The 16631-nt window shown below is 43.4% G+C and overlaps 1 protein-coding gene across 1 annotated transcript in view; it reads left to right on the top strand.

The window, feature by feature from the left end:
- Nucleotides 1-194: 194 nt before the first annotated feature.
- Nucleotides 195-16631, top strand: part of CCDC191 (coiled-coil domain containing 191) — a 35677-nt gene continuing 19240 nt past the window's right edge. Inside the window, exons 1-7 of the mRNA XM_065414359.1 lie at nucleotides 195-303; nucleotides 1578-1616; nucleotides 3441-3582; nucleotides 5674-5820; nucleotides 6365-6543; nucleotides 13824-14047; nucleotides 14862-15012. Coding sequence (XP_065270431.1) covers nucleotides 235-303; nucleotides 1578-1616; nucleotides 3441-3582; nucleotides 5674-5820; nucleotides 6365-6543; nucleotides 13824-14047; nucleotides 14862-15012 — 951 coding nt within the window. The 5' untranslated portion in view covers nucleotides 195-234. The remainder of the gene's footprint in view (nucleotides 304-1577; nucleotides 1617-3440; nucleotides 3583-5673; nucleotides 5821-6364; nucleotides 6544-13823; nucleotides 14048-14861; nucleotides 15013-16631) is intronic.

The following is a 16631-nucleotide window of genomic DNA, read 5'->3' on the forward strand; positions in this document are numbered from 1 at the left end:
CGTCATCACTGAAGGACGTAGGAGATCCTTGTCGCGAGGACGGGAGTAAAGGTGGCTGCGCCGTTGCCATAGAGAAGCGACCCTCCCGGCGCGGTGCATTCTGGGTCTTGTAGTTCGTGCTGATCCAGGTTTCCGTGCGCCCCGTCCAATGGAGAACTCCGTTTCCCACAAGGCTCCTCTCCCCCCGTGTGGCTGAGGCGGGGTGGGGATGCTGCTTCTGTCCGAGCCTTGGCAATGGCCTTCCCAGCGCCAAGGTCCCAGCTCTATCGCTGGCAGCGCCTCACCACCGCGGCCAGGCCCAAGGTAACGGAGGGAGCGGTGTCACCCCCCCCCCGTGTCCCCAGCGCCCAATCCCGGAGCCTGCCCGGGGGCTCACGCGGGGGTCACCAGCAAACCCATGGGGCGCCCCCGGTCACCAGCGCCCAATCGTGTTCCACCCTGGGGTCACCAGCGCCCAATCAGGGGTCTCCCTGGGTCACTGTCAGCCCCATGCGGGGCACCCTGGCCAGCCCTGGCCAATCAGGGGGCTCCTCCCCCTGCCACCCGGGGTCAGTGCTGCTCAGCAGAGGAATCTCGGGGTCAGGCAACTGGGGCCCCTTGGGGTCCCTGCCCCCAGCCTTCCTGTGGCGGGTCACGCCCCAGGGTCAATGGAGGCCAAAGCCGGCAGGTGCCTCCTGTGCTCAGCTTTACCCAACTAGGGCATGTGGCCAAGCCCAGGCCTTCAGAAATCACAAGACTGGCTTAAAAATCATGAGATTTCTTTTAACAGTAACAAATGTGCGTTTATTTTTCTTTGCCTTCGGGTTTCTGAGTGTTTGGGTTCACTGCAGTCATGTTTTCAAGCTTTTCTTGGCCACCATTAGGACTGGAATCCCTCATGTTTTTGAAATGAGAGCAGAGATTCCTGTATAATCACTTGACTCCAGGAGCTGGGGCTTTAAGAAAAACATGAAATATAGTGAGGCGTGTGATAACATCTCAGGAGTTGGCAACACTGTCAGCCCCAAACCAATGATATGGTGGATTTTAAAAAACAAGAAGGGCAATTTTTAACTGGCAGTATTATTACTGTTATTGATATTTGAATTATAGAGGCCCTTTCCAACCAAGATCAAAGTCCCATTGTCCTAGATGTTGCGCAGTCCCTGCTGTAAAGTGTTAACAGTGTAAATAGACAATACAGACAAAGGGTGGGATAAAAAGAAATATCTCCATTTTACAGATGGGAAACTGAGGCAAAGAGTGATTAGTTTCCAACCCTGCAAAGATTTACAAATATACTTAATTTTAAGCATGTGAGTAGTGCCAGTGAAGTCCATAGGAAATCTGTGGCAGAGCCTGGATTTGAATCCACATCTTAAGTCCTCATCCAGTGCTTTAACCACAAGACCGTTTGATTCAGAAATGAATGAGAAACATGGGGAGTTGTTTGAGGATAGGAGTAATATTTCTGGAGAAAGAGCACAGGCTTTTTCATTGTACTCAAGTGACTGGCTCTAGGCCTGGAAACATTAAAATGAGAATTAAAAGTGAGCAAAAAAGCATTTTGAAGTTAACATTTTGCATCTTATTTCCAGCCAAATTTTGACTCTGATAATGTGGAGCACTGGATCAAGGTAAGGTCATTTGCAAATGAACTTGTGAAACAGAAAAGTAATTGAGTCAGGGAACATGCAGGCTCAGTGGGATGGAAGTGGGACAGAAAGCCTTTCAGTCTTATGTTTACATCCAGTTCAGGTTGACTGTGACAAAAAGTTGGTACCATCTGATAATTGCTTGATGGATTCGAGGGAGTAAATTGATGGGTGTCTGGTTTCCCTATGTCTACAACATGCATCTGCCACCACAGCTGGTGATCATCAACATACCAATGACTATAACTTAATTATGTATGAATCAAGTATCTTCAGACATGTCAAATGTAATAAGTCCATGAGGAATGTGAAGTTTCAAAAGAAAGCAAATTTTTGTGGCAGTCCATATTCCCTTTTGTTGTGATCCTGTTAGTACTTGGTTGAACCAGTGAGTACTTGGATAAGATGCATCCAGGAAAAATTAGCTAACTGCAGGATGTGGTTTTCATGATTCAGTAGATGGTACTGTTCATTTAGAGCCCATACTATGCCAATGCCTGGCAAGATGCACAAGGTCTCTATGCTACTGGTGGTGCCTTCTTTTGTGTGAAATGTAAATTTGAGGTCCAGACTACTAGTGATTGTTAAAAAATCCTGTGAAACCATTTGCAAGACTGGGTGTTAAACTCAAGTATCCTGGCCAAATTCCAGTTTGGTAATTACATTCTGCTTCCCTGCATTTTCCCAGCAGTTAGGCCTGCTTACAGTATTCTGTACATCCTATCCTGCACTGTTGTGAAGTGTTGCTGTGGGTTGTCAAACAGCTGCCACATTCCAGGTGACAGCAGTTGCATGCAGGTGACAGCACTTGCATGATAAGAGCTCCCCTTAACATTTTGGCATGGGCTTATAAAACACGGATCTGTCTGCCCCAGCCCTACTTATAACACATCTCTGTTCCCTGTTATCACCCTGCTATGCTAAAAGTCAGCCTGAGAATTTGGGGGAGGGATTTCATGATTGCTTAGGACATGCTTTGTTATAAAAAGCATGTGTGAGTGTGTTTAGGTCCTTCTGCTATAGAAGTGACACCCCATTGTGCTTGTTTCCTCAATCCTATTGATTGATTTATGTTTTCAATGCTATCTTCACGAGGTCTAGAAATGCATTATTTTAAAAAACAAAAGCTGAAATTTTCTGCTACCGTTTTAGCTCCTCTAACACAGAAGGGCCTGCAGCCTGGGGTCAGTGGGGGCCTTTGGCCAGCTCAAACCCCAGAGAGTGAAATGTTCCTTAGATACAATCTGTAAAGCCCTTTGTCCTTTTTCAGGGTGAAAGGTGCTATACTGATTCAAGACTAACTATTCATTTTCAGTGATCTGAGCATCAGAAGATTTTATGTAATCCTTCTCTCCCCCACCCCCAATTATTTATCTTAAAAACAACCAAATGGGATGTGCCTAAATCTATCTCTGTCCCAAACAAATCCACCACAGCCTCTGGCCTGAAAACAAACCTCAGAAATTTCCACCCCATGGGGTAACATTTTTGGAAAGTTATAAGCACCTAAGGACAGGATCTGATCATGTAAGTGCTATCTCAGCCTTATCAATAGCATCATGCCCATGAGACTGTAGTAATGCTTTGGGCTCCAGTCCTCTCTCTCTCTCTCTCTCTCTCTATATATATATATATGGATGAATCTTATTTCATGCAGCTCCCTCTGAAGTCAGTGGTGCTCTGCACACATGCAGGGGTCCACTCCTCCAGAGTATCTTACAGGATCAGGACCTGGAATCTGTAGCGTTTGAAACTGAGTATGCGCAAGTTATAAGAAATGTTTTTCTTCGCTTATTTATTTTAAAGCGAGTGGAACAAGCCTCCGAGTTTGCTGTTTCTGAAGCTTTTTCCCTTAAAAAGTCAGCTTATCCTCAAAGGCCACGTGGTCCTGTGGTGGATCTGGAAACAGTAGAGCAGCTGCAGGATCATGATGAGGCTTATGCAGAAGGTGAGTTTGAATAGCATTAGCCCAGAGCTGCTTAAAGGAACCCTATGAAATCCAACTGGGCCAATGGGTAGATTTGTGTATCACCAGTCTTTTTCAAAACCTGAGACCAAATAGAAATATTTCATAATATGGGTTAGATTTGAGCTCGTTAATCTAGAGCAGAAAGGCCTAATGAAAATCAATGGCTGGAAGCTGAAGTCAGACAATTTCAAATTAGAAATACACATTTTTGACAGTGGGGCTGATTAACCATTGAAACAAACTACCAAGGGAAGTGGTGGATTCTCCCTGAAGTCTTCAAATCAAGACCAGATGCCTTTTTGGAAGATATGCTTTAGTCAAACACATGCTATTGAGATCCATACATGAGTAACGGGCTGAAATTTTGTGTTATACAGGAGGTGGGACTAGATGACCTAAATGGTCTCTTAAAATCTATGAATAATTTTATTTGATCTTTTTCATTCCCATTCTTTTTTTTCCCCAAATAAATAAATGTTCCTTGTGCAATGTTGCATCCCAAACCCTGCAGAACTACAAATCTGAAACTTAAATGTCTATAAGCAAAAGGGAAACTGTCTTCAATTATTTCTGCTGTCCAAAGTGAAGGAAATGCAAAAGCTAAACTGACAGTAAAAAGAGTTGGAAGCAAATTGGATTTTTATAAATGTTTATTATTTTGCAGCACCTAAAAATGTGCTAGGCACAGTACTGAACAAATAGAAAGATAAGGTCTCTGAGAGTTCTCATTCTAATAAATTCAGAGTCAGTTCTTTCACTTGCAATAATATGAGGCACTATTAATAGCACAGATGAATAAATCTGTGTACACTCTGATTTCTGTATATAATGTCAAATGTCTCTCACAGATGGAGCAAACTCTCTGCAAGTGTCTAAAATATGAAAGATGCCTTCTTTTTTTTCTTCCCCTGCCTTTGTGTGTTTCTTCTTTTTACATATAGTAATCTATTTATGAGTGTTCCAGAACTGCCTGTAAGCCTTTTATCTATGCACCACAATTATAATACATAAGAATATTGATTATCTGCAGTCACCCCACCATGTTAAGAAACATACTGATAAGCAAAGTGTTAAAGCTCATTTACTCCAAATATGAGGAGTCTGCACTCTCTTGTCCAAGAATGACACAGCCTCAATAAGATAAACTGACTTCTGTTTTTCTTATTGAATAAACTTTGTTGTTGTTAAACTGGGCTAATTATAGACTGAAAGTTGGGATAAAAGGACTTGAAAGGGATTAAAAAGCCTGAGTACTTGTGTCTTTTTTGTTTTTTGAACTTTTATAGAGTGTTTAAAGAAGCCTAAAAAGGGAAAATTTTGGTGGTGGTGTTCTTTGTTTTTTTAAAAGGTTGCTTATATTTTTTCTTAGAAATATGTGGAATGCTAAGTTATATCCTCCATCGTTTTTATTGTATAACTTAGTTGCAGTACCAGAGAGACTTGGAGTGAGTGCTTTCTTAGTTCTTAATTAAAGGAGTAGGGTTTTGTATTTTTTTTTAAAAAAGCTTTTCTTCCAACTGTTTGTCAGGCATTTGAGTTAACTAAGTATTAGCAAAAAAACCATGGCCTCATTCCTACTACCAGACTTACATATGGTTTTAGTTTTATGCCCATATGTAGTCCTGTTGAGGCTACATGTACATATTTGCAGGATCAGAACGTGAGTGAAAAACTAAACGTTTTAAGGAGTCAGTTAAAAAAAAAAAAAAAAACCACTTGATCTATCAATCAGGTTTCACCTTATTGGTATCCATGATGTCATGATCTTAATAGTTCTCTTGTTGTCCAGAGAGTCTTGCAGGAAAAACAGACTAGACAATTTCTAATGCATATAACACAAAGAGAAATAAAAAAACCCTCCACCTTTCAAGCCTACTCACATATCAAGAATGGGAGAGGTGGGAAAGCACCCACCCAATGAGTTTTTCCTTTACAGATCACCCTTCAGTCATTTTAAACAAACTGCATAGCACATTGCATAACGATCCTAAGAGGACAGAGTTTTGCCGTCCTAAACTTACTATGATATTTCTAATCCTAGTAAAACCCTTGATCCCTTTCTCACCGTAGCCCAGGAGCTGCTCAATGATTGGATGAATTCCAAACTGAGACTGGAGCTAGAAAGTGACCAAGAAGAGAATGTTGGAGATGCTGCTGCTGACTCTACCCCTGCTGAAGAGGCCCCTGCTGGCTTTCTGAAGTACGAGAGGTTTGATGGTGAGAGCACAACAAAACATTTCTTAACTTATTTTTAAAGACTGTTTGGGGATAACAGTGGTTAGTTCATAGGCTTGAAAGCCAGGAGTCATGTACATACCAAGGTAATAGTCTCCTTAGGAACAACCAGGGTCAGTAGAGCCCTTGGTTTTTCCCAGCTCTGACATTAACTTGCTGTGAGACATTACAGAAATAAGCCTAAAACTCTTTGTGCTTCATTTGCTCCTTATGTAAAATGGAGATAATATTTCCCTAATTCAGAAGGGCTATAAGGCTTGTAAGATTTGTGCAACAGTTTGAGATCCTAAGATGCAGGGCAGTAAAGATTGGGAAAGTATTATCATCATCATCATCTAAACAGTGAATTTGAGACTGCTTTAGATTCTTGAGGCTAAATGGAGTGCAAGCAATATGGCTTCTTTCATCAGGATTACATTCACAAACTGGGCAGTTTTCTGTTTAATCAGTTTATGCTTGATGGCGTTAGGCTCTGGGGTTTGTTAATTACAAACTAGTGTGAGGTGATCTGGATTCTTTGTTATAGATTTGTGTGGTTATCTGGAACAAGAAATGGAAAGTACCACTGTTCAGGATTTTCTGCAGCATCTTCTGCAAAATGAAGTGGTAGATTGTGGGACATTGGAAGACCTCAGGATTGAAGAAATCAAGGAAAAGAAAAAAACAAGGGACCCACGAATTACTATGGAGCTAAGACACAAGCAGGTGAGGAAAAGGCAGTACATTGAAACTGATATGAGGAAACACTCTTTTTATGTAACATATTAACCTGTGGAACTCATTGCCACATGATATAATTGATGCAAACAGATTAGGACAGTTCTCAAAAGGTTTAGGCATTTCTGTGAATGAGGATAGCATTTGCACTAGCTCAGGGCTGTAAGGATCTGTGCACTCCAGGAATTAGGGTGACCAGACAGCAAATGTGAAAAATCGGGACGGGGGTGGGGGGTAATAGGAGCCTATATAAGAAAAAGACCCAAAAATCGGGACTGTCCCTATAAAATTGGGACATCTGGTCACCAGGAATGGACAGCAAGTGACTGTTCTTTGCTAGCCTCCCTGCTCAAGTCAGGAGTAAGCAGAGTGTTTATTGCATCTCCCTATTCAGTAACCAACCTCTTAAGCATTAAGGTCTAATCCTTCTGTTAGTACTCATCTCACATACCTGGGCAAATGGGTGGGGGAAGAAATCCTTCGCCCAGGCTGCAAAGTGGCTATGTAGCTGTTCTACTGGGCAATTTTAGCCTATTTGCTGAAGTGTCCCTCTATGCTGCCATTTACCTGGCCCTTTTATGCCAATGCACACAGAGGACCGCACAGCGTGGGGCTCTGTTCTACATATGGGATGCTGCTTTCACATCACCCTACCTCTAATCCAGCCCTCCATTTGAACTGTGGAGCACTGATGTAGGGTCCGGGCCCTAGAAATCATATGCAACTTATACAGTTGTCCTGTAGGCTTAGTACAAGAGATTCACAGATAGCTACAGTGTCCATCATACTCTGATTTCAGTCATTTTGGGGGGGGGGGGGGAAGGAATGTTCAGTCATTTCTGATGCTGTCTCAAAACCAGATGATTTTTAATGCTTCACCTTGCAATAGCATCAAAGGGAGTCCGTCCTACAGTTTTAAACCTCCTGTGCTCTGGGGCTGTGTGCCCCAGTTACTGGTCTGGTGGCCTTTGTTGTGCTTCTGCCACCATCTATTTCAAATTGTGCTTGCTCTGAAAGGCCCTCTACATTCTGCTTATGCTTTAAAAAAAAATTAAAAAATGAGACGGTAGCACTGGTGGAAACTACAAGACTGATAGCCCAAAATGCTGATGTCTTCATAAATCCACAGAAGAGTGTACACCACAGGCAGCAGGGCAAGCTTTCCCCACCAAAATACCTCACTCCTGCCCTAGGAGTTCCTTAGGAGTGTTCGGCTCTTGATTTCTGGACTTAGAATCCAGAAGGAACCATTGTGATCATCTAGTCTGATCTCCTGTCTAACACAGGTCATAGGACTTCTCTGAATGAATTCCTGCTTCAAGTCCAATAGCTGTGCTTAAACTAGAGCACATCTTTTAGAAAAACATCCAGTTGTGATTTAAAAGTTTCCTGTAGTGGAGAGTTCAACACACCTCTGGAAACATGTTCCAGTGGTTAATTACCCTGACTGTTAAAAATGTGTGCCTTATTTCTAGTCTGAGTTTGTGTAGCTTCGACTCAGATCGCATTAGGCCTTTGGGCCACAGCATCACCCTGAGAGCTCATGTTCCCACCATGACCCCCAAGTTATAGCAGCATCTGCGAGTAAAGCTTTCTACCGTCTCTGCTGGATTAGCAAGCTCCGTTCCATGCTGGTGGATGAAGACCTGGTCTGTTATTCATGCCTCTGTCACTTCACAGCTGGATGACACTAATGCAGTATAGCTGGGCTTGAAGCCTCAGCCCTTAGGAAACTCCAACTAGTACAGAACGCTGCAGCACATCTCCTTAGCACTCAGGCTACTGCGAGCAAATCAAGCCTGTCTCCCTCCTCTCTCTACACTGACTTCCCATAGACTCTTGAATCAAGTGCAAGGACTCAGTCCTCATCTTCAAAGCACTCCATGGCCTGAGCCCAGGATATCTAAAAAATCATCTAACACTTTGGGACGATGACCATGGTCAACAACTACACTCCTCTGGCACAATGGAACTCTCAAGACCAAAAGTAAAGTTTGTCGGCGTGGGAGACAGAACTTTCTCTGGGTCTGAGACTGTTGAATGGACTCACCCAGGAACTAAGAACTATCGCAAACTTCACCACTTTCTGCTCCAAGTGCAAGGTGTAGTTCTTTGACCTTGCCTTCTCTAATATAAACACATAGCAATGGGTACATTTAATTTAAAAAAAACATTATACCAGAACAAGACACTTCACTGCACACGGATTTTCCCCCAGGGGAGAGGATGACAGAAGTGAAGTCATGTTGCTTAATGCACAACTGGAAGGTGCTCAGATGTTATGGCAATGAATGCGGTATAAAAACCTATATAGACTAGAATAAAAGTCTTTTTCTGAGTACCTACTTACCGGGATAGAATCCCCACATCCTACAAATATGACCTCCGCTCTGTTTCTTTGTATATGACCTTACATTTGGATATATTAAAACATGTTTGCTTGTGCCCAGCTATCCAAATTGCTCTATAGCTGTGGCCCATCCTCTTCATTATTTACCATTCTCCCAGTTTATGTATTAATCTGCAAATTTATCAGTAATGATTTTATGTTTTCTTTGAGGTCATTGATAAGAGTGTTAAATAGTGTAGGGTGAAGAACCAATTGATGCAGGACTCCACTAGAAACACCTGCTCAATGATGAACCCTGCTTACAGTTACCTTTTGAGACTTACCATTTAGGCACATTTTAATTCATTTAATGGGTGCCATATTGATTTTGCATTTTTCTATTTTCTTAATTAAAATGTCATATGGTACCAAGTAAAAAGCCTTGCAGAAGTCGAAGTATATTACACTAGGGGGCTCACACTCTGTCTGTAGGTCGACCTTATTGCACACCACAGGCTCCCCTTGCATGCCTCCATTCTGTCCCACAAGCTCCCTGAATGCCACCTTCCAATCCCCCCTCTATTTCAGGGACTCCCTGACACCCTCTACCCTTCCTTGCCCCCACACCAGGCCCTCCATTCCCCCACCATGCCAGGGGCTCTCGGGTTCCAGCTGCGGGGATGTTTAATTGCAGGATAGACTTTCTGGCTGGGGTTGCAGCCCAACCTCTGGGACCTGCACTGCAATTAAACAGCCCCTTAGGCTGAGCCCTGTGAGCCCGAGTCAGCTGGCACAGGCCAGCCATGGATGTCTAATTGCAGTGAAAATATACACTGTGTATCTCTCCTTTTTCTCCTTCCCAAAGTACCTTTCTTCCTCCCAGAATGGAAGGGATGGGTGCACAGCTGGTGTCTTCCCCACACCATGGAGCAGGCTTTGAGGAGGCTGGAAGGAAGTCTCCTTTTCTTTCCTCTCCCTCTGGCTGAGCATCCATCCCAAAGCTGTTCCACAGCTCTCAGCAGGGAGAGTAATTATTTCTCAAGATGTCAGCATGTTAAATTCTCTTGGGAGGACAGGCAGAGTTGAGATGGGGTGGTGTTATGCGGGAAGCTGTTGTTTGATCTATAGACAATTGCAGAGGTGCTTGAAGCTGTGGCTGTGCTAAAGAGATGGTAGGGGCTCCATATGTCTTCCATTTTCCCCTTTTTGGTTTTCCTGATTTTCCTTCAGAAGCAGTAGGGTTCTGCCCATTGATGCCTAGAACACTTGCATAAATTTTGGAATTGATCATTATTGCATTACATATATGCAAACACAGAAATGTCATTAAGTTGAGTGCAGTGTTGTAGCTGTGTTGGTCCCAGAATATTAGAGAGACAAGGTGTGTGACAAGGTTTATTGGACCAACTTCTATTGATGAGAAGTTGAGCTTACACAGAGCTCTATTGAGCTTACACAGAGCTCTTCTTCAGGTCTGAGCTCTGTGTAAGTGCGAAAGTTTGCCCCTCTCACCAACAGAAGTTGGTTCAAAAAAATATTACCTCACCCATCTTGTCTCTCTCAAGAAAGTTGAGTGTATGGCCTCACAAGCTCTGCCCGTCAATACAACTACCTTTATCAACCAAACTTGTAACCCTCCAGGGTGATCAAGTTAATTTGACAAGATCTGTTTTGCATAAACCCATGTTGATTGGCATGAATGATATTACTCTCTTAACACTTTATTAATTGAGTCCCATATCAACCATTCCATTACTTTGCCTGGAATAGGTGTCAGGCTGACAGGCCTATAATTAGTCAGGTCATTCCGTTTACCCTTTTTAATTATTGGCACAACGTTCGCTTTCTTCCAGTTCTCTTAAACTACTCCAGATTTCTATGACTTATTAAAAATCAACATTAATGATCCAGAAAGTTCCTCAAACTTGGATGCAAGTTATCTTATGTTGTATCATATTCCTTATGTTTCTGATATACTTTAAAATGTTCTTTACTATCCTTAACTGTTAATTTGCCATAGATTTCGCTGTGTGTACTTTTGCTTCCCTTACCAATTTTCTACAGTTCTTAGCCTTTAATGTGTTATATTCATTACTGTCAACTTCTCCTTTTTTCCATTTGTTGCATGTAGTATCTCTTTATTGCTGCTTTCACTTTCCCTCAAAGTCAAATGAGGCTTTTTGGGCATCTGGTAGAGTGGTCTTAGGCAGTTCCTGTTATCATTCACTGTTTTCTGTTTAAATTCTTCCTCCCAGCTGACTTGCTTCATAATTGTTTTCAGCTTTCTGAAATTGGTCCTATTAAAGCACCAAATGTGTGTGTGTGTGTGTATAAGTAATCCCAGGGTATCCACGCTGAGGTCACTCAATTAGGGTGAACTGCAAAGAATGGGGCAGACAATTCCCAAAGCGGGTGGATATTCCAATACTTAGATTTACCAAACCAGCACAAAACAGCTTCTATAATACCTTACTGGTTACCCAGAAACAAACAACTCAGTTCCCTTAAAGCAACCCAGCCTCAGGCGTCCATCCAGACACCCAAGTGAAATATGATGAGGATTACTGAAAATCTTATTCATCATATAAGAAAGTTCTACCAATCCCAAAAGATAGGACACATTACCTCCCAGGTTAATTAATATTCCAGATTTTACCCAAATACACGCTTATAGCCAATTCTTATTAACTAAACTAAAATTTATTAAAAAAAGAAGAGAGTATTGGTTAAAAGATCAATATACATACAGACATGAGTAAAATTCTGAGATCAGTTTCATAGTAGGGATGGTGAGCTTTGTAGTTGCAAAGAGTTCTTTCAGAATTAGTCCATAGGTTATAGTCCAATGTTCATATTCAGGGTGAACCAGATTAGGACTGGAGATCTCAGCTTTTTGGCTTAAGCATCCCCTGCTTGAAGCATCAACCAGATCTGAGATAAAAAGGATCAGGACCCAAGGGATTTTTATACAGTTCCAAGCCTTCTCTTGACAGGTCGGAGTCCTTAGGCGAACAATAGGCAATCATGGAGACTTTGAAACCCATTTCCTAAGCATCGCCGGTAATTAGCTGCATGGATTAACATAAGGCAATTACTTGTTTTCCACCATTCGCAGGTGATTTGCTATACATTTCAAAGAGAGATGAATACAGCGATACCCTATGTTTTCAGTTCATTTAAATGTTGAGATTTCCTTTTGATCTCTGAATTAACAGAATACATCATAGACAGGGACTATTTGATCACATTGTTAACCTCCAACAATATATATGTAAACACACAAAAACACAAACATTATCTACCAATATGTTCCTAAAGGTTGAACCTGGGTCAAATAGCCTGCAAGCTGCTTAACCCTTTCTGGCCATGCGTCACACTTTGTATAAGATTTGTTGCAATTATATAACAGTGGTAGCAACAATGATTTGAATGGTCATGCTCTAATCAGATAACGTCACAGTGTATATATACAGACATATACACACTCTACTGGTTGGGATTTTACTCTGTGAACACAAGTGTAATCAAGTCATGATCACTTGCACCTAAGCAATAACTAATTTTCACTAGATATGTTCAGAATTTGACTCCTTTGACAAGACTACCAACAAGGGAGATCGTGACACTGATTCAGATATTTGATTACATCAGTTTTATACTGGTATAACTCCACTGACTTCAGAAGCATTAATCCTGAGCCCCCGTGACAGAGGTGCCATCCCTGTAACCCTCTTATGACATGATATGGTGCTGCAGCCGCTCTGCTTCAGTTTCCCCAACAGAGTTTAGCACTCTTCAGTTAAGGATGTGGCTTAGCCCTACAGCCAAGTCACTGAGGGAGTTTTAACACTTTCCAGGGTGGCAGAGTCCTCAAGTCAAAGTCCAACATAAATACAAACCAAAAGAACCTTCAGCCCATTGGGCTCAGCATACAGCCCCATTGCTTTCAGGCTGACCCCAGCTGCAGCAGCTTACCTTAATGCCCAAAGAGGATGGATCTACACTGTTCTCAGTGGTAGCAGATGACAGAATAAGGAGTAATAGTCCCAAGTTGCAGTGGGGGAGGTTTAGGTTGGATATTAGGAAAAACTTTTTCACTAGCAGGGTGGTGAAGCACTGGAATGGGTTACCTAGGGAGGTGGTGGAATCTCCTTCCTTAGAGGTTTTTAAGGTCAGGCTTGACGATGATTTAGTTGGGGATTGGTCCTGTCCTGCTTTGAGCAGGGGGTTGGACTAGATGACCTCCGGAGGTCCCTTCCAACCCTGATATTCTATGATTCTACGTTTAAATCACAGTCAGGATCAGGCCTGTCCTCCTACAGGGAGGCTCTAGCAGACCATAGCCTCCAATCAGCTCCTGGCTACAACCAGGCTTCTCACACAATACAGAGGCTGCCATTCTGCTTCCCTCTTTTTAACTCCTCTTTCCAGGCCTGACTCGAGAACAAGTATAGCAGGGTGGGGTTCATTGTAGACCCTGCAGCTTGTTAACCCCTTCCTGGCCAGTATGGGGTTCACATACCCCATCCCACTCCCCCAATGGTGTGCCTAAGAACACAGTCATATCCAGTTAATGCCAAATATAGAGATGACAGCTTCTTTATTATTATTATTATCATCATCATCACACCCCCGAAGCCCCAGCCAGGGACCAGGACCCCACTGCGCTAGGTACTGTACAAACACTGAACAAACAGACAGTCCGTGCCCCACAGAACTTACAGTCTAAGTGTAGGACAAGAGATAGGTGGAAATGAACCAATCAATGGGGGAGTACAAAGAAAGAATGAGATTTTGTGTGGTGTGGCCATCTGTGTATTGGCAACCTGACTGAGACCCACCCTCTCAGTTCAAAGAGACTCCCAGAAGCCTTTCTTCAGATGATATAACTCTTGTCACTACCGCTGCCTTGACTCATTGCTGTGCTCTTGATTCCCAGGTTAAAGAAAACTGTTTAAGGCGTCAGAAGGAGCTAGAGCTCCAGAGACGAGAAAAGACCCTGAAAAAATTAGCCCTGGCTGAGGCCAAGCAGCGAGTGCAGGAGGAGAACAAAAGGCAGGCTCTGAAGGCCAGGAAGGAGGAGGAGGAGATCCAGCGGGAGATGGTGAAGCTGCGGAAGGAGATGGCAGAGAAGAGGCACATCATGGGAGAAGCACGAAGAATGTAAGATGGGGTGGGGAGGGAGAGTGGAACTCAAGCTCCATCTAGTCATTTGGGCTACAGGGCCTATGAACCCCAAATGATAGGGAATTTCTTCAGTCATCAGCTTCTGGCTGCAGTGAGCGCTCTAAAAATAGAAGACAGGGTAGTCTCAAAGGAAAACTGCCTCCTGGGGCCCTGACCTCTCATAACGTATATATTTTTAAATGACTAATCCTGGAGGCAGCGTCATTACTGTCTCTAGTTACATTACTGTCTCTAGTTACATCACAGAAGCTGACAGACTGAAAGAAGGAATCAAATGCCGACATCTATCAGCTTGTATACGTCAAAACTCTGGCATTTAAAATTGGAGACATCCTCTCTTTAGAGAGGGGAAAGAACGTGCCTGTCCGATGGAGCTCAAAGCTCTGCAGAGGCAGAGTCTTTGCTTCTGCTGAGCTTAGGAGCTCCATAGGGCTCATACCTTCCACAGTGCTGCAGTCCCCAGGGGGCACTGCGATGGCCACTTATCTCCATAGGCATTTATGAGATCCTAGTTCTCCATATGTGCTTTCTTGACATCCCAATTCCCTCTTACTGCTGTGTACTGGAACCCTTCCTGACTGTGTTGAATTTGTGTAACTCATAGGCACTGGGCACCCAAATCCCAAAGCTACCCCTGTTCTCTATAAAGGCTGGGCTTCAGTAGCTATCATCTGTCAAAGCTACAGAGGTCATTCTCACAGGATTGGTTCAGAAGGGGGTGAGACCCATACTGAAGTACTCCCTTTATTTACTGTCTACCTTTGGTTCTTGGTGTTTGTCTTACTTGCAGAGAGAGGAAGAGGCAAGAATTAGAAAAAGCTCAGAAATTGGCAGCGGTGGGCCTGTCTCACACTACACCAAAGCCCCTGAAGCAGGAGAAAGAGGAGAAACAAAGGAGATTGCAAGAGCTGATGAGCAAGATTCACAGTGAAAACCAGAGAGTGAGCATCCTCCTCATGTATTTAGCACTCTGAGCCAAATTCTGCCCTCAGCTATGTGCTCACGCAACTCTCACTGAAGTCAAAAGCCCTGGCTGCCAGGTCTTCTGCCTCCTCCTGAGTGTCCTGTGTAGGGAGAGTAAGATAAAAGATCCATCGAGAGAGAAAGTAGAGAATGGCTTGGGGAACTGTTCCCTAGTGGTTAGAACAGGGAACTGGGAGCAAGGGACTCCTGAATCCTAATCCTTATTCTGTTGCTGGGTGTCCACGGTGGCAAGTCACTTAATGTCTCTGTGCCTCAGTTTCTCTAGAGGGGCTTCAAAGGGAGTTGTGGGTAAAACTTCGCTGTTGGAGCAGTTGTGGGCAGAGAGCAGCCCAGTGTGATAGATCAAGCAGACACACAGAGGGTGCCTTGAAAAATTCATGTTGAGATCCTCACCCCCAGTCCAGCCCTTCAGCACCAAGTAAAAGGTCTGGAGTGGTATAAAGGGGCCCTAAAAGACCCACTTCTGCTATAAGCACTGTGGAGCCAGCCATAGGGCTGCCCTTTGAGGACTCCCTCATTCCTTGGCATAGGAAAGGGTGGGAGCAGGCTGAGGCTGGCCAGGGAGTGGGGCCACAGCATGTGGGGCTGTGGAGATTCCATGAAGCACATGGAAGCCCCAAGAGCAGTGGTGGGCAACCTGTAGCACGCGAGCCGCATGTGGCCCATCTGGGTAATCTGATTGCAGTCTACGAGACATTTTGCTGATGACCGTCTGCAGCTACGGCCCCCCGCAGCTCCCAGTGGCCCTGGTTCGCTGTTGGACATATGCCCTGAGCACTTTCTCCCACCCTTCATAATTCAGAAAAATAATCCAGGAAAGGAATGTTGACTGGCCATGAAGTTTCAGGTTTCCTGCAATGGCACATAATAAACCTGTCTCCTCACTTCTTAATGTCAAGTTACAGTTTTAGGTGATGCAACTTGGTTAAAACAGCCAATAGGAAACCATCTGTCTTACAGACTTGCATGCCGAGACCAACTACACTTTGTCTCATGAAACACAGATGCAGGCACAGGAACTTCTATATGTTTCCCCAGACGTTTCCCTTGCTGTTTCTGCTAATTGTCAAAGACAGAGTTTGCAGAGTGGAAGGGAAAGTCTCAAACAGCAAGACAAAGTCTGTGCTAAAAATTTAGGTTTATTAAACATCTGGAAATGAAAAGACCCTTTTGTATTGAACACCCTATAGAGTGAGTAAACTCATTATAAGGAATAAGGTTCCTCATGTGGCAACATGAATGACCCCATAATATATTTTTAATTAATATAGAAGGAATCATCACTTACATCATATATACCTGTAGCACATTTAATACAGAAGAATCCCATAGCACTCAAATTGAGAAGCCAGCTATCCCAAAGGATCACTTTGTCTATAACTCAAATGCTACTGCTGCTGGAGGGAATGTGCACAGCAACACTACACCACAATTTAAAACAGGGAGCGAAGAGTCCAAATGAAACTACAGGGGGATTTATGACTGGTATAATCTGAGCTGTACATTTTCAAGGGCAGAAACTACAGCTGAGCAGAGATAAGCAATAATGAATCCTTCATTATTAACTTAAGTAGCT

This window comes from Emys orbicularis, chromosome 1 (genome assembly GCF_028017835.1).
Source record: "Emys orbicularis isolate rEmyOrb1 chromosome 1, rEmyOrb1.hap1, whole genome shotgun sequence".
Taxonomy (NCBI): Eukaryota; Metazoa; Chordata; order Testudines; family Emydidae; genus Emys; species Emys orbicularis.